General features: G+C 33.4%; 1 protein-coding gene across 1 annotated transcript in view; it reads right to left on the bottom strand.

Annotated features, from left to right (window-relative positions):
* Positions 1 to 2,485: 2,485 nt before the first annotated feature.
* Positions 2,486 to 19,657, bottom strand: part of Slc30a9 (solute carrier family 30 member 9) — an 85,384-nt gene continuing 68,212 nt past the window's right edge. The window contains exons 16-18 of the mRNA XM_027938467.2: positions 15,256 to 15,385; positions 12,391 to 12,504; positions 2,486 to 3,936 (exon numbers count right to left, since the gene is read on the bottom strand). Of these exons, the coding sequence (XP_027794268.2) occupies positions 3,892 to 3,936; positions 12,391 to 12,504; positions 15,256 to 15,385 (289 nt within the window). The 3' untranslated portion in view covers positions 2,486 to 3,891. The remainder of the gene's footprint in view (positions 3,937 to 12,390; positions 12,505 to 15,255; positions 15,386 to 19,657) is intronic.

Below are 19,657 nucleotides of genomic sequence, written 5' to 3'. Positions count from 1 at the left end.
TTAAGCAATCTAATTTTGTCAAATTGCACAATACATATCACTAAGGGATATAACTTTTTGGATTTGTATTTTACCAAACATATGACATCATAGAGTATATTAATAATTAAAGTGTAGTTTCGAAAAACCAGGAAAACCTTACAAATTAACAAGCATACTGAATAAAAAAAATCTGTTCAAAAAACATAGGCATGAGTTTTAGGGTAAAATGTACAATATAATACAGTTTAATTCTTAGTACATGAGGTAAAGAAACATCTATGTTTAACAAATCTTCATTTATGGGGGGCAGGGGGGAAGTGTCCTAAATTACTGAGTTGTTCTTATTTACATATGATGTTTTATTAAGGAAAAAAAGCATCCTGAGGGACCAGTACCATCTTAATCTGCCAATGAAATCAGACAGATGAATTATAATGTAATAGAAATGAAAAATTTCTTTTACCATAAAACCGAGTCTAGGGATGCAAGTAAAAAATGCAAATATAAAGGCTGTCAGACCAATCTTCTTTATAAATGCCTTCCAAAGTTCCATTTTGAAGCAGGGATGAGGGATTTAGGGGAGACAATCTTTGAATCAACATTTTACCTTCAATTCCTTGCTTCACTGACTCCTGACAGTTTGGCAAATTGGGGGTCATCACATTTAAAAGAAATGCTGCCAAGGCTTGACAAATGCAATCTAAGAAGATAATATAAATTCCAAATGCCTTTGCAATTTTCTCTAGTTCCCAGCATTCTACCTCAAAAGTTATCAGATTTAAAACATAAGCCTTTCTTTAGAAGGTGTAATTTTAGCAAAAGCATTATCCAAATTATGAGATAATTATGAGAACAGTGAAAACCGTATGTTGAAAAACCTGACTTATGACATTTTGTTACTTTGGGTGATTTGGGGCAAATGAGAGAGAGTCTGTGTGTGTGTGTATGTGTGTTCAAAGATTTTGTTTTTGAAAAATTAAAAAAAATCTCCAGTCTGATTCTCACAGATTCCTTAGTACATGTCCAGAACATAGCTCTCTGAAATTGAATGCTAATGACCACCAAGATGTTCCACTTAAAAATAGGTCCTCACTTCTTATCTTCCCATGGCCATAATCTGAAAATGTACTTATAAAGAAAGTTTGGGGCTGCTATGTCTAGTTAGCTAGAGATCCATTAATAGCCAAAGCTGAAAACAGATATATCACAACTTGGGTCCTTGACTGTTCCTCCATTCTGTCCAACATTAATTCTGTAATTATTCTCCAACAAAGAACATTTCCCTTGAAAACATTAAAATTCATATACTTAAGGCACATATCTGTAATCCCAGTGGCTCATGAGAACCTGGCTCTAAATAAAATACAAAATGGGCTGGGGATGGGGCTCAGTGGTTGAGTGCCCCTGAGTTCAATCCCCTGGTACCTAAAAAAGTTTAAAAAAAAATTTAGGGCTGGGATTGTGGCTTAGAGGTAGAGCGCTTGCCTAGAATGTGTGAGGCACTGAGTTCGATCCTCAGCATCACATAAATATAAAATAAAGAAATGTTTCCAACTAAAAAAAAAAAAAATTATACACTAAATGTTCAAATGCAATGGAGGATCAGAGGAAGACTTAAAAGACAGAAACAAGAGATTGGTAAAACAAGATATTGTCTTAAAGAAAGAGGCCCCAAATCCCCTGGTTTTAAATTTGCAATGTGACTCTAGTTTAAAGGAAAAAAGAAAAAAAAGGATAAAACACATTTCCTGATTTCACAGCAATCCTCAAAATTTCTAGACATTTGTACTCCTTTGTGTCAAATTTATGTAAACAAACTTTAAAACATTAGAAGTAGAAAAAAACAGCAACATAAGTTTTCAATTACTTAAGAATAGTATGACCTCAACCAAAATCAGTTTAGAAAATCTGAAGACATAGTAGGAATTGGCCTTTTCTAGAGAATTCTTAAAAAAAAAAATTGGAATAACTTCTGAGCATCAACTTTGATAGTCTCTTAAAAAACAAGTTAATTATTCTTATCTAACTGTGAAAAACCTAAGAGTAATTTTACTTGTAGGAAGTTGTATGTAATTTGGACTATCCCATGTAGCAATGACATATAGTAACAAATGGCAGGTGGGAAAGGGGATGGAGAAAGAAGGCAGAATGTATAGCATGGTAATCATAACAGGTAAATAATAAAGATTAAAAAAACTAGGGATGAGGAATCAAAGTATAAGAACAGATAATCAAATGATAAATGTTGGATATATGGAAATATATGTGTGTGTGTGTTTATTTATTTTTTCTAGTGCTGGGAACTGAACCAAGGGCCTTATGCATGCTAAGGCAAGCACTTGACTACTGAGCTACATCCCCAGCTCAATGATTTTATATATTAAAATAAGACTGAATTGTTACCTTATTAAAATGTAGAGCATTACCAAAAGAAGTACAATGTCAATTCTCACAATCTTCCAGTAAATGACAGTACTAGATTAAAAATTACCAAAACAAACCCTTTAGTCAAAGATTTATTTTTTGTTTCCAGGATTACAATTTGCTATAATTTATAAACTTCCATATTAGCTTTAAGACCCTGACCTCACACAGGTAGTTAGGTCTGCAGGTCTCACTCAGCAAAGACCAGTAGCCACCATTCTGGCATGAACAATGCTCACTGTTACCTGGACATTTTAAAGTGCATATGACTTGTTTTGATGGAGACAGCTGTAGTTTTTCACTAAAATTTTTAATTACTTGAATTACATGTTTTCTTCACCTTGATACTTTATGGTCATTAGAAAACTATTTACTTACAATAATATGTTATAGCCCAATATATTATGCTGAATGCCCACTTGTAACTGCAAGAAACTCACAGATACACTGACGACTACCATATGATACAAAATCATGACATAAGTTTCAGTGTAAGAGATTTACTTCTCTCTCAAAGCAAGAAATATCCCACAGTTCAAATTTACATAAGTAGTGCCTCCATTTAAATAAATTAAAAATGAAATGCTGTCCTGTCTGTAAAATTATAAATATTTCTAGTTCATTTTGCAGAATATTAAAATGCTTATAAATGCATTATCTCCCAGAAAATAAACATTACAGTACTGAAGCCGGTTTATCCCACCCCCCCCCCAAAAAAAAAAGAAAGAAAAAAAGAGAGAAAAGAAAAGAAACAACCATTACACTGACCCATGGAAATGTTTAGGATTACTTTATATCTCTTAACTTTAGAAAAATTAAACCAAATAAGGGAAAAAAAGAGAAATGAGAAATTTTTACAAAATGGCAACTTCTATGATATAAAAGAGTACTGAAATGTCTTCACTTAATTCAGTAATAACTAAACCACTTCTGGAATGAATATCTGGATAAAGAGTTTAGGTTAGGAAAGAAGGACTCTTCTCAATGCTCAGGTCAAAATAACAAGGTGCGTAGAAAGAAATAATTTCTACATTGTATTAGGAAAGACAGACTTTGAAAGAGAGTGACTGTTTATAAACCCTGAACCAAATTTAGCCAGAATAGTCAAGATTGGCAGATTTTGATGGAGTAAAATCTTCAGTAGGAACAAAATTAAAAGTTATAATCCTATGGATGCCACTTATTTTTTACCAATGTGAAGAAAGAAAACATGATTGCAAGGTATAATACACACTGACAGGCTAAAATGAAATTATGAACAACTGAAATAACCAAAGTGTCCCCTACTGAAGCACAAAAAACATGATTAGAAGAAAGAAGTTTTAGTTCTGTGGCCTGTTCAATTGCTCTTTACATAAAATATTTCCTCTGTCTTGAAAAAGGAAATGGCTTCTGAATGGCGCTGACTCCTTTAGTATGGGAAGAAGCAGGAAAACGTGCTTTGTAGAATGGCTAGACAAGCTCATTTCCAAGACCCCATCAAGGTTAAAGTATCTCCAAATCTACATGCCGAACTTCAGGATTTCGTTTCTGGAAAGAAAAATTATCACATTATTCAGTAAAATAAAACCTCTATTTTAAAAAAATTTCTTTTGATCACTAGAGCTACTGGAAACATTTGATCAAACTATTTTACTATAGCATACTAACCAGAGAAATATTTGCATAAGGAAAAAGGCAAAGAGGTGAACAGACACACTACAAACAGTACAGTAAATGGTTCTACCACCCTGAGTCTGTTCATGTCTTAAGAAATGCAAAATGCATTAAGGATCTTGTATGTGCCAAGCATTGCCAAAGCATTAGAAATATGCTGTCTTTTGTGATAAAAACGAAAATCACTGCAAAACAATTGTAATAAGAAACAATGAATTCATAACCACTCATTTGATGGATGTCAATACCAATCCGTTTAGTCTTGGGGCAGGTACTATGCTAGAAAGTGAAGCTATGATCATTAAATAAGACTGATATTGACCCTAAAGGACTTAGGTCAGCCATGAAGATAAGTGAAGCAATTCTCACCTATGATATAAAGTATTACAGAATAACATTTAATGTTTAGTGAGCACTTATTCATTTCAGTACTGTGCTACAGGTTTTATGTACAGATGTGTGTATTCTAAAATCCTTATCATAACATTATTATTATTTCCATCTTATGCCTAGAAAAACTGAAGTTTGAAGAAATTAACTAATGTAAGGTCAAATTCTTAGTAAATGATATAATGGGGATAGATTTCAAGCCTTAATACAGTCTCCTATTACAGTATACTAAACACTAGGAATAAAAATGAGAGTGCAGTTATTTTTGCTCATGCAATCCAGAAAGATTTAACTGAAGACATAATAATCTAAGTTAGACACGAATGTGGTAAGTCTTCTAGAGAGATGAGTAAGAGTGTTTGGGTAGGAAAAAAAATTGTATGAGCAAAGGAAGAGAGCCCAGAAAGTAGATTGTGGCACTATGGTGGAGTTGGCACAGAGACTACAAGAAGGGCTAAAAAGACAGGCAGCAACCAGATTGTTAAATTTTACCATATGCTAGATTAAGGAATTTCAATTCTATAACAAAAAACAGTATTTGTCTTCAATAGATTTATGTTTAGTAAGGGATCTGGATAAGTAAGCAGGCAAGTTAATACTCTGCTACTACAGAGTAAAGTAAAGGTTTTGGGCTTCTTTTTACTAAGGGTATATAAAGGAAGGACATATCTAACTCTATTTGGGGGATAATGTCCCCCAATTAGACTAGAAGATGTACAGGAGTATATAAAAGGAGTATATAAAAGCTATACCCAGCAAAGAGGAAATAAATAATGTTAAATCAGGAGAAGCAGTATAAGATTTACATAGAAATATGGCATATAAACAAAAAGAAATACTACAAATATTAAAAACAGCCATCTCAGAGAGTAGAATTAAGGAATAAGCAGAATGAGGCAGGTGATTCTTATCTTTGTTACAAGCTTCTCAGTTCTGTTTGACTATGAACTTTGGGCATTATTTGATAAAAACTGTAAAACTAAATTAGCGGGAAAAAAAAAAAACCTGCTCTAAGTGATCCCAATGATCAGTCAGGATTAATAACTTCTAGTTTAAAAACTAATATCCTGGGGCCACGTGTATTACTTATCCTAAAGGAATTAAGTTATAAAAACTGAAATCTGGTGTAAACACTAGAGTTTAGCTCTGCCACAGCATTTTATTAATTGTACACAAGAGGGCTGGAGTTGTGGCTCAGTGGTAGAGCACTTGCCTAGCATGTGTAAGGCACTGGGTTCGATTCTCAGCACCACATAAAAAAAAGGTCCACTAACAACTAATAAAACACTAAAAAAAAAAAAAAAAACAAAACTGTACACAAGAATTTTTCTTGTAACTAAGTTTTGTTCAAGTGTGCCTGGGGGTAATTTCTTCTTGGATCCTAGGGTGAGAGTGGTCAGGGCTACCCAAACACAGAGAACAGTTTTGTTCTCAATTTTTTTTTTTTTTTACCTAACACTATTCCGTCTCCAGAACTTCTTAAATAGAATAAAAATTTTTTATTTTTTTCTCTTAAAAAAAAAGAAACCCTTACCTATCCCAGTATGACATCAAATATTTAGCTGTTCTTGAGAAATATGGTATTATTCTATTTAAAATCACTGTGATAAAAAATCTTATCTCAAGGAAAAGAACCCCAAGGTTAATTTTCTCTAATTTTGAAAATAGGTTTCAGATAGAAAACTAACAACATTTGTAAAAAAAATATGTGCACAATGCAAAATGTATGCACACACATTTGCTGAATGAATGCATAAAAGAAAAAGTATTAATATCCTGAAAATTCAATGTTTACTTTATAACAAGACATCACGGGCATAGTAGAACTGCTATTTGTTACACAGAACTAACGAATCAATAATTAGTGCCCCACTTAAAATTTTCTTTTATTCAATAAATACTTTTGGAACTACTATGTCTCACATACTGCTCAATGTGAACTGGACCATTTTACTGATCACAGACAGATTTTATTTCAACAACTCATACAGAGATAAAAACCAAATCGTGTGATTTTATTTGCAATGCTGTAGGCTGAAGTCAAGAAAATGCCGTTAGGAGAATGCAACTAGAAGAGCACAGATAAAGAGCAGAGCATTTAACTGAAACATTACTTAAAGGAATTTACAAATGTTATGGCAGTCTCCCACTGAATTAATTCCAATGGAATTGTTTCATCTCCCTTGCAGGAAAAAAAATCATTTCAAATATAAAAAACTTCATGAAGGGATGGGAAGACAGGTCAACCCACACACTAAAACACAAAGGTAGAACAAAAGGAAAAAAATTAAAACAGATGGTTCAAAAAACTTCAAAATAATATTTTACAAATTGATACTTTTTACAATTTTATAAAAATTTTGTAACTTCCACTTTATAGTATCAGAATTTATAATTAGATTTTATTATTTTTAATATCTTTATATAAAATTAGGCAAGTTCTAGAATTTAAAAATTTTTTTTAGTATTAAGTGTACACAAAATCTTTTATTTATATGTGGTGCTGAGGAACGAACCCAGTACCTCATGGATGCCAGGCAAATGCTCTACCACTGAGCCATAACCCCAGCTCCAAGTTCTAGAATTTTAAGCCAAAAAAAAGGAGTACATGAATAGAATTCTTTGTACTCGTGAAAATAAACTGATTTTCTTTCAAAAACTAAAATTTTATATATTGGATAGTCCCTCATTTTTAAATATCTCATGGTGTTCTTCTTTTTTTTAAAGAGAGAGAGAGAGAGAGAGAGAGAGAGAGAGAGAGATTTTTTAATATTTATTTTTTAGTTTTCGGCAGACACAACATCTTTGTTTGTATGTGGTGCTGAGGATCGAACCCGGGCTGCACGCATGCCAGGCGAGCGTGCTACCGCTTGAGCCACATCCCCAGCCCCCTCATGGTGTTCTTCTAATTTTAGTTTGTAATTACTGTTGAATTACTTAATGTTATTGAATAATTAACAAATTACTAATTAATAGTTACTTTTGACTCCATGGAAAGGGGACAACTGAAGCTCAATGTTTGAACTTTAGGAATACTTCTTTTTAATACTATAATTCTGCATAGCCATTAGCCATCTCTTGAGTAATTTCAATGAGTTTTAGAATAGGTGATATTTTTGGCTTAAAATTCTAGAACTTGGGGCTGGGGTTATGGCTCAGTGGTAGAGCATTTGCCTGGCATCCATGAGGTACTGGGTTCGTTCCTCAGCACCACATATAAATAAAAGATTTTGTGTACACTTAATACTAAATAAATTTTTAAAACTTTTCATAGTAAATAATACATAACTAAGATGCTGCTATTTCCTATGATGGCATAAAAACAATGGTGGGTAAAACCACTGGCACCTTTGCACAGTTCAAGGCAAATGGAACTGTATTAGTTGTTAATGTGTTCCTTTACTGCTACATACTCAAGGGGAAAAAAACCCACTTTCACTTTAAAATACCCCTCATAAACTAGTAAAATGTGTCAATTTTATTAAACCTCACTAGACAGTCCACTTTTAAAAATACTGTGATACAGGGCTGGGGTTGTGACTCAGTGGTAGAGTGCTTGCCTCACATGTGTGTGAGGCACTGGGTTCAGTCCTCAGCACATTAAAAAAATTTAAAAAAATACTGTGATAAAATGGAGAAGTATATTTCATCAAAGGAAACAATAAATAATGTGAAGAGAGTGACCACAGAATGGGAGAACATATTTACTACATGCACATCAGATACAGCACTGATCTCCAGGATATATAAAGAACTCAAAAACCTTAACACCAAAAAAATAAATAACTCAATCAATAAATGGGCTAAAGAACTGAACAGACACTTCTCAGAAGATATACAACCAATCAACAAATATATGAAAAAATGTTCAACTTCTCTAGTTATTACAGAAATGCAAATCAAAATTACTCTAAGATTTCATCTCACTCCAGTCAGAGTAACAATTATCAAGAATACAAGCAACAATAAGTGTTGGCGAGGATGTGGAGAAAAAGGTACACTCATACATTGCTGGTGGCACTGCAAATTGGTGCAATCACTATAGAAAGCAGTATGGAGATTTCTTAGAAGACTAGGAATGGAACTACCATTTGAACCAGCTATCCCACTTCTCAGTCTATACCCAAAGGACTTAAAATCAGCATACTATAGTGACACAGCCACATCAATGTTCATAGCAGCTCAATTCACAATAGGTAAACTGTGGAACCAACCTTTTTTTTTTAATTTTTATTGTTGGTTGTTCAAAACATTACATAGTTCTTGATATATCATATTTCACACTTTGATTCAAGTGGGTTATGAACTCCCATTTTTACCCCGTATACAGATTGCAGAATCACATCAGTTACACATCCATTGATTTAAATGAATGGATTAAGAAACTGTGGCACATAATCACAATGGAATATTACTGAGCATTTAAAGAGAATAAAATTATGGCATTTGCAGGATGGAACTGGGAGAATATCATGCTAAGTGATGTAAGCCAATCCCAAAAAACAAAGGCTGAATGTTCTCTCTGATAAGTGAATGCTGATCTATAATGTGGGGGGAAAGCAGTGTGGGGAGAATGGAGGAACTTTGATTGGGCAAAGGGGAGGGAGGGAAAGGACAGGAACGATGGTGGAATGAGGTGAACATCATTACCCTAAGTACATGTATGACTGCACATGTGGTATGACTCTTACATCACATACAACCAGAAAAATGAAAAGCTGTGCTCCATTTGTGTACAATGAATCAAAATGCATTCTGTTATCATGTATAACTAATTAGAACAACAACAAAAAAGCAGTCTACTACTCCTGGGATTTTATTCATTAGCATCTCAGAAAGACTGCCTGTGTATGTACACATGTATATTTTTGTGCACATGAAATTGTGAGTGGGGAAAGTGCAGAGAAGACATTCCTAACACCTCAAAAGGTACTCATACACTTCATTTGTATATGAGGCTGCTTATTTATTAACAGATTTAAGCCCAAAATGAGCAAAAAAAAAAAAAAATTGAGAAGTATAAAGCCCTATATCATACTGAGGTACAATATCACAAGAAAGTACTCCTGTGATTTATTCAGTTGTGAGCTGAATAAACTGATTTTTAAAAAATAACGTGAACACCATTCAAAGGATCTGCATAAGTCAGTATACCAATTTATGTTATAGAATCATGCACAGGTAAAAGATATATTCAGAATACAAAGACAAACTGATAGATATTAGCATAGCATAGCAATGCATACTAGAGAATTAATCTTACCTAAAAAAAAGAACTGTTTTTTTTTTTTTTTTTCCCTTTCAATCATTGGGAGGTGGTTTCTAAACCCATGAAATGTCCTAAGAGTGTCTTTGTTTATCTGGAGAGTGTTGGCCACTTTGTAGTCTAACTATGAGACTTATGACGAGGAGTTTTGGTCCCACAGTTATCTACTACTTCTGGTAGAGTAGGAGTCAAAGGGTTTACTCAAGCAGTCAACCATGGTCCCCAATGAAACCTATAGACATCAAGTCTCAGATGAGCTTCCCTAGTTGGCAACACCCCATGCTACCATCACATTCCATTGCCAGGAAAGTAATGTCCATGACTCAACAGGAAAGGGACAACTGAAGCTCCAACTTTTGGAACTTTCCTGGATCTCTATCCTATGTCCTTCTTCCCTTGACTAATTTTATATGTATTCTTTCCCTACATTAAACCCTAACAATGGGGATGTGGATGTAAATCAGGGATAGAGTGTTTGCCAAGCATACGACAGGCCATGGATTCTATCCCTAGTACAACTACTACCACCATCACCACCACAACGAACCCCATAACTATGAGAATTACACCATTCAATGAGTTCTGGGAGTCCTTTAAGTGAATTATCAGACCTTTGGGTAGTCCTGGCACTCTCAAAACTCACAATTGGAATTTGGAAGCAAGGGCAGTCTTTATAGAAAGTGTCCCCTAACTGCACAAGTAACTTGTGAGAAGTTCACTGATAAGGTTTCAGATTCCTTACTGGCTGCCAGATTTGGATATAGCATCAAAAGATAATATTCGAATTGTGTTAAGAGACTGTAAGAATATTCCTCCCTTTTCTTCATGTTCTTCAACCAAAATAATCAAATCACTACACATTAAATGCAGAGGCAGATACGGAACTCTATCTTATACTGGTAGGTATAAGGGAGTTTTTTTAAAAATGTAAAATAATATCACTCCTTTAACTATTTTTCTTCCCATTTTGGAAAAATTATTTTTCATTAAAATATTATATATAGTAACATATGCTTATGTAGAAAGGAATGGATAAATATTATTAAATTTCTCAGTTTTATGTGTGATTTGAAAATATCAGTAACTATAACTCAAACAAATAAAAGATATTGGATTCTCAATAATTTTTAAGAATAAAAAGACAAGAACTTTGTAATGTTTTGAACAACCAACAATAAAAATTAGAAAAAAAAAAAGAATAAAAAGAGTCCTAAGACCAAAATATTTGAGAAATGCTCATTTAAAAACTCCAAAAATTATATCAGGTAAGTTTGTGAACTATAATGCCAACAATATTAACAAAGTCTTCTTTACTATTAATGTAATCATTTATCTAAATTCACAAAGATAGTAAAGCAGAGTAGTTTTTTTTCCCTTCAAATTTTTAACAAAACTAAAGAATGGTCAACATCAACTGAAGAATGCACTGCCTTCACCAACTATATTATATATTAAAGGTCATTTACAAGTGTTTATGCACTGTGAACAAACAGAACTCAAATGTCAATAAATGGCAATTTAAGAACAGAGACATTTTTAAAGGCAACCTGATCAGATAGTTCAGCAACACAACTAAAATCTCCAAATTAATACAAATAAACATCAAAAAAATCAGGTGGACTAAAATCAAGGTGTCTGTATATTTTAAAATTTTTTTTTAATTGTAGATGGAAACAATACCTTTATTTTATTTTTTATGAAGTGCTGAGGCTCGAACCCAGTGCCTCACACATGCTAGGCACACATGCTCTACCACTGAGCCACAACCTCAACCCCTATATGTGTAAATTTTTGTTTTGTTTTGTTTTTTGGTGGTGCTGGGGATTGAATCCAGGGTCTTGGGCATGTGAGGCAAGCACCCTATCAATTGAGTTATATCCCTAGTCCCGCCTAAATGTGTATTTTTAAGGTCATATTTTATTTGTTTTAACTTTTGATCACATTCAAAAGTTTCCCTTTTATCTTTCTTTAGGAACTTTCAAAATGCTTATTTAAAAAGAAACAAAAAACCGGGCTAGGGATATAGCTCAGTTGGTAGAGTGCTTGCCTTGCATGTACAAGGCCCTGGGTTTGATCCCCAGCACCAAAAAAAAAAGAAAGAAAGAAAAAGAAACAAACAATTTTGCTATTTTAGAAACTAAGCAAACAGAACAGTCGTTAGAAATACAGTATTTGGAACTGAATAACAGGTTCAAATCGTAATTCCCCTACTTCCTCAGGTCAGTTATCCAATTTGTCTAACCTAATCATTTTGCCTATAAATAGCTAACCATTATGGGGTTTCTGGGAGTTTAAGAGTGTGCATGTGATATATCTAGCCCAGAGTGAATACTCAAAAAATAGTTGCCATTATCAATATAATATTTTTTAATATTTATTTTTTAGTTATAGGTAGACACAATGTCTTTATTTTACTTTATGTGGTGCTGAGGGTCAAACCCAGTGTCTCATGCATGCTAGGCGAGCACTCTACCTCTGAACCACAACCTTCAGCCCTCAATACAATACTTTTTTTATATTTATTTTTTAGTTATAGGTGAACACAATATCTTTATTTTGTTTCTGAGAATCGAACCCAGTGCTTCACGCATGCTAGGCGAGCATGCTACCACTTGAGCCACATCCCCAGCCCCCTCAATATGATATTTTTATAATGAATGTATATATCTTACTTTCAGTTCCTTCTCAAGTCTATCTACTTCAGCTCCTAATGTATCAATAATATTTTCTCCATGTTTAAGCATAAAGGTCTCTAGCTCTTCAGGAGTTTTCACTTCTTGAATTTCCTGTAAAGAAAATAAAAGCAGAAAAACAAAATAAAATTTAAAAAAATCACAGTGGTACACTGATAATTCCTTTTAGAATTTTATGACAAACACTGATAAGTTAAATAAAAAGTTTAAAAAACTTTAGGATACAGGCAATGGATCACCTATTTCCCAAGAAACTCAGTTCAAGAAGATTGAGTACAATGCTACACAGAGGTAGCTCTATAAAATACTAAAGAGCTATAAAATATAAAAGAGTATTCACAAATCAGGGTTAAGACAATTTCTACCTCAGGTCTTTAAATAAACAACTCCAATTAGACTAAAGACCTAAGGATGGAAGTCCATAAACCTTTTAGAAGAAGAGAGTATTTTTGTGAAAATGGGATAATGAAGGCTTCATCATACAAGATAAAAAGCACAAAGGAAAAGAGTACTATAATAGCTGGGCGCAGTGGCACACTCCTGTAATCCTAGCAGCTCAGGAGGCTGAGGCACGAGGATGGTGAGTTAAAGACAGACTTAGCAAAAGTGAAGTGCCAAGCAACTCAGTGAAACCATGTCTCTAAAACACAAAAAATAGGTGGGAGGGAAAGGGAGGGAGAAGGGGAATTGCACGGAAGACTGAAGGAGACCCTCATGGGTTCACAAAATACATATACGATGGTGTGAGGGGGAAGGGAAGAAAAAAAAAAAAGAGAGAGAGAGAGATAAGTGTCACAGTAGAATGGGTAGAGAATAGTGATGGGAGGGAAGGGGAGGGGGGATAGGGAAGGCAGCAGAATACAACTGACACTAGGATTGCTGTACGTATAAACATGGATGTGTAAACAATGTGATCCTGCAATTTGTACACGTGGAAAAATGAGAATTCATACCCTATTTGAATCAAATGTATGATATGTCAAGATCATTGTATTGTCTTAAGCAACTAATAAAAAAAGAAAAAAAATACAAAAAATAGGGCTGGGATGTGGCTCAGTGGTCAAGTGGCCCTGAGTTCAAACCCTGATAGCCTCCTTCCTAGAATGTACAAACTCCTAGAATGTACAGACAAACTGAAGAAAGATAATTCTGTCAATATAATCTAGTAAGAATGTGAAGCAACAGAAATGTTGGTATGCTGATGGTGGGAATCGAATCGACATACTTTGGAGAAAAATTTGGCAATACCTTTGGAAGTTGAAGACAAGAATGTATGCTCAGTGGCCCTCACCTATTTTAAACCTAGCTATCTATATACTAGCCTAAAGAAATTTAAGCATATATAAAGTACAAAGCATGTATGAGAATGCCATCATGGAATTTTTAAAAATAATTTAACACTGAAAAGAATATAATGCCTATCGACTGCAGATAGGACACATAAATTGCAGCATATTCATATAGCATATTATATAACAACATGCTGTTAAGCAAATTTTAGAGATACACATACAATATGAAATCATTTTAAACATCCAAAATGTTGCTTTATATTATGCTAAAACATGCTGACAAATATAAAAATATGAATGGAAATGGTAGGTACCAAATTCATCATAATAATTAATTCCAGGAATGAAGGAAGGAGAATGTGATTTAGGAAGAGAAACCAGCTTGAGCTGGTTTTGTAATGCTTTATTCTGTTTTTAAGATCTTCTAACAGTACAGGTTGAGCCCCCCAGTCCAAAAATCCAAAATGCTTTGACATTTTAAGTGATGACAAAAAGGCAATTCAGATTTTCACATTAGGGATGTTTGATCCAAGTCTATGCAAATGATCTTAAAAACAAACAAAAAACAACTCTAAAATATGAAACATTTCTGAAATCTGAAATATTTGAGATGGGACACTCAACCCATATAGCAAAATATTAACAACTGACAAAGGCACGTGGTGATAATCTACACTGTTCATTATATTCTGTAAATTATCTTTTAAACTACAGCAGTCCCCTTTTTACAGTGATAAATTCAAGATCCCAGGAGATACATAAAACTATATAATTATATACACACACACACACACACCTAAGATAAAGTTCAATTTATAAATTAGGCACAATAAAAGAGTAACAACAAAAATTAACAATGAAATAGAACAACTGTAACAACATACTGTAATAAAAATTATGTGAATGTGGCCCCCTCCTTCCTTCTCAACTGCCAAAGTGGGGGTGGGCAGCATGGATAGCAAGGATATGCTGGATATAGAGACGATTCATGTCCGAGGAGGAGAGCACAAGATTTCATCACTTCTCAGAAAAGCAATTTAATGTTTATGAACGGTTTATTTCCGTTATTTTCCATTTAATATTTTTGAATCGTGATTGACTATGGGTAACCAAAGCATGGAAAGCAAAATTCAAATAAAAGTGGGAGGAGACTGCTTAATATAAAGAAAAAAGCACACATTCTGGAGTTTGAGAGATCTAAATTCATAAACAAGACTCTGAAACTTCAGGCAAGTTAGTTAATCTGTCTTAATTTATCTATACTTTAAAATGAAAATGTTATTTCTTTACCTCTCAGGGTTAAGAGTAAATGAGATAAAACAGCTAAAATGCCTGGCATATAGCAAGCATGAATAACTTCAAAAGTCTGCTCTTCTATTGTCTCCTCCAACCTACTCTATAGTAAATAAAAGGCTCTCTGTCAAATTTTGGAATCTAAGATGTTGACAGCTGAAGTGAGTTTAAGATCAATAACAGAAAAAGTTTTATTTACTTAGAATTTAAGTTTTCTAAGCATAGGATATATAAGAAAATTACAGACACATAAACTTACTTGTAGCATTTGGTCAAAATCTTGTTTTTCCAAATATGATCTTGTAACAACTCGTCCATCAAAATCTACTTCTGCCTTAAATCTTACTTTACCTAATCCCAGATCTGTGGCTTTAACATCATGAATTGCCCTGCAATCAATAACAATGCATACAAATTTATATACATATACACATATATACTCTAATGGCAAAAAGTCTAGAATTCTTGATTTTTTTCCTAACCATAATGAATAAGGACTAAGATAGCTTCAGAGAATTCACCACTAAGTATCATTTACTATCACTTACTAAATTTCACTAGATGTTTAGTTTTTTTGTGCATACAATGGTACAAATATAACAAATATTATTTTATTATTCCATACATGTAAGTTGTAAAGCTCATGTATTAAGAACACTAACTCTAAATTGTTTTTCTAAAATGTTGCTGTTATCTCATAAACCTTTTGTCCCATATATTCATTTAGTCATTTCCTTAATACCATTTACAAAAAATGTGTTGCTGATAATGGTGTCATAGAAAGCACACTAATTACTTTTCTGCCTGTATGTGGGCTGCAGGGGATCTAAACCAGGATGTTGCATATACTAGGCAAGTGTTCTACTACTGAGGTACACTCCAGCCCTACCAATAACTTTTATATTCACAAACTTCTTTAATAGTCTTTGTACAACTCTGAGAAAAATTCTTAGAATGGGCTCCTGATAACTGCCACATAGGATTGATGAGGGGACTAATGAGCTAACACATATATAAAATGCTTAATATAGTACTAAACATAAGGTAGGCATTTAATAAATGACTTTTATAAAATAGGTAAGGTGATATCTTTATTTTATAAACGACGAAACAGTTCCAGAGGGGCATAAGTGACTTGCTCAAGGTAAGTCAACTAGTAACTAATAGAATAGGACTCCCTAACACTTTAGCTCTTTAGATATCCAAGCCTGGAGTCCTTATATTACACCATCTGCCTCTCAGAAAGTAAAGTGGATGCTCACGTATAACTACTTTTCATTCCTCCTGCCCTAACCCTTAAGAATTAAATCTTTCCTAGAAAACAGTTGAGAAATTTTCTTCTTTCAATTGTGATCCCATAATATCTTTTCTTCACCGGATATATAAGAAATAACAAAACACTGTGAATCTTGAGAACACAGAGATGTACTAGAGAAGAAGCTTAAGTGAGACTATAAGCACTTTGCACTTCACACTAATTTCTGAATGATCTTGAGCAAGTTATTGTGTCCAAAATTTTTTATCCAAATAAATAAAGAAGCTGTATTTATCAACTATCTAGGGTAAAATAAGGATAAATAATTTATAAAGTTATATAATCTCAGGTTAAAAATAAAACTTGTCCAGACTGGTAGGAAGTAATATGTAATTTATTCATTTATTTCAAAGGCACATCTACTTCAGTCCTCACAAAGTATTAATACATTTCGTTATTTAATTAAAACTTAAGTAGTAGCTAGTAAATATATTCTGATTCCGCCCCCACCCCCATGTTGTTGTTGTTGTCCTTTTTTTTTTTTCTCTTAGTGCTAGGAATTGAACCCAGGGGGTAAACTCTACATCCCCATCCTCTCCTCTTAAATTTCTGAGACAGAGTCTTGCTAAAGTTGCTAGTCTTGAACTTGTGACTCACCTGTCTCAGCTTCCTGAGTCATTGGTATTACAAGCATGCATCAAAGCACCCAACACATTTCTCATGTTCTTATATATAATTCCAGATGGGAAAGTTGGGCAGGTATTTCTGAGATGCTCCCCAATGACAGAACCCCACCTCCTGTATCCTGTGTGATCCCCCTCTCCTTGAATATGGGTTATACCTAGTGGTTTGCTTCGAACAAAGAGAATATGGCAAAGTGATGAGATGTCATTTCCAACAATTAACTAATCTGTGACTTTTTTTCTTGTTCATATTCAATTCCTACTGCCTTATCAGTCTGCATGCAGTGCTTAAGCAAGCTGCCATGTTGGGGAGGTCCATGTGGCAAAGAACTCAATCTTGCCAACAATTGTAAGTTAAATATGCTTAGAAGTAGCTCCTTCTCTAGGACATGACACTTTGATTATAGTCTGAAAAAGTCTGAAGTAGAGAACCCAAAAAAGCAGGGCCTGAATTCCTGACTCATAGAAACAGATAATAAAGGTTATTTAAACCATTAAGTTTTGAGCTAATTTGTCACACAGCAAAGTAACTACTATACTGTTTTAAAAATTACATGAATTTTCTGGATTACTTTTATTTTCTCAAATAATTTAATCCACAGATTTTCATTCTTGCAGAAATTTTCAGATTGGCCAATCTTTCAGTTTATAGTCTTTTAGACATTAATTGTAAATAATATATGAAAAATATAAATGCATACATGTCAAACAATAGGGCACCAAAGTAAATGAAACAAAAAAAGAAATAAAGGAAAAAACAAACAATTCAACAATAATAGCTAGAGACTTCAAGGCCCTACTTCTAATGGATAGAACAAATCAGGAAGACCAACAGGAAAACTACAGTCTTGAACACTATAAACCAAATAAACCTAACAAACATCTATATATTCATTTTTCAAGTGCACATAGAATATGATCCAAGATAGAATATATATAGGTCATAAAATAAGCCTCAGTAAACTTAAAAGGACAGAAATACTATGAAGTATATTCTCTGATGACAACTGAACGAAATTAGAAATCAGTAATAGATAATTTGGGAAACTCACACATACTTAGAAATTAAAAATACATTCCTAAATATCACCCCCAAACAAAATAAAAACAAAAAGGAAAAGCAGTATGTTGAAGATTACAGCACCTGCCATGCTAATAGTAGCACTGTTCACAACAGTCAAGATATGGAATCAACTTAGGCATCAATCAATGGTTATACAAAGAAAATGTGGTATGTATACATAGTAGAATATAAGTAAAATAAGCACACTCAGAAAAACCCACATGTTCTCACTTGTATAAGGAAACTAAAAAGGTCGATCTTATAGAAACACAGTAGTGATTACTAAATGCTGAGAATTAGGGAGGGTTGGAGAGAGGATGACCAATTGGTACAGGGGTGTAGTTTGATACAAAATAATTTCAAATGTTATAACACAGTAGAGTATCTGTAATTGCCAACAATTAATTGTATACTTCAAAATAGCTAATAGGTGTAGTAGACACAGAAGGAAATATCATACTGTGTTCCATAAACATATATAATTCTTATGTGTCAATTAACAATAAAAATACAGCCAGGCACAATGGTGCATGCCTGGAATCCCAGCAGCTTGGCTGAGGCAGGAGGATTGTGAGTTCAAAGCCAGCTTCAGTAATGGTGAAGCGCTAAGCAACTCAGTGAGACCCTGTCTCTAAATTTAGAAAAATACAAAATAGGGCTCGGGATATGGCTCAGTAGTTAAGTGCCCCTGAGTTCAGTCCCTAGTACCTAAAACAAACAAAACAAACAAACAAAAAAAACATATAGTAAGAAAAAATTCAATTTTAAAAAAGGGAAATAAGAAATTACTTTGAGATGAATCAAAACAATGCAACTTATCAAAATTTCTGGATACAGAAAAGCAGTGTTTAAAGGAAAATTTATATCTAGAAATGTCTATATTAAAAAAAGAAGTAACATCAAATTAAAAATTTAACCTACCATCTTAAGACACTGGGCAGGGGGATAACAAATTAAATCTGGTGGTACTGGAAATGGAAATGAGGGCTCAAGAATGTTAGGCAAATGCTATACTACTGAGCTATACCTCAAGCCCCCCAAATTAAGATTTTAAAGTTTTGGTTTTCCACTTCATTATGAAACCACACTGCTGCTAAATTTCACTAAAAAACACCATGAGAATTCTAATATTTCTTCTAATAAAGATTAAAATCCTTATTAGACCACGCCTAATAAGGTGCCCAGACCCAACGAACCTGGCTGTCATACAATGGATTGCCTAAATAAAGCATGTAAGAAATCAGTGAATTAACATTTTCTATTATTTCAATGACTTTAGAGAGCAAACGATTGCAATTAATAAACAAAGGGATACAAAATTAATTCCCAATTCCTTTAGTCACCTCATTTAATGACTCCTAATAGTTTGACTAAACTACAAAATTGGAAACAGTACAACTCTTCTGGTTATCTCCTAAATCTTCAGTTCTTTAGTTAGTTTTACACAATTTAAAAGATAGGGAATGGGGGAAAGATCACTAGTAGACCACTTGACTAGTAATGTGTGAGGCCTTGGGTTCAGTATCTACCACTATAAAAGAAATAACAATAAAAAATAACTAAATAAATAAAAATATAAAAAGAATATAAGGAAAAAATTTAAATACATTAAAAGTTCATTTTCAAAACCAATATAAATTACATTTACTTTGGTAATTAT

The sequence above is a fragment of the Marmota flaviventris genome, chromosome 7, assembly GCF_047511675.1.
Source record: "Marmota flaviventris isolate mMarFla1 chromosome 7, mMarFla1.hap1, whole genome shotgun sequence".
NCBI lineage: Eukaryota > Metazoa > Chordata > Mammalia > Rodentia > Sciuridae > Marmota > Marmota flaviventris.
The sequence above is the reverse complement of the archived record's forward strand: the minus strand, read 5'-3'. Positions and strand labels throughout refer to the sequence as shown.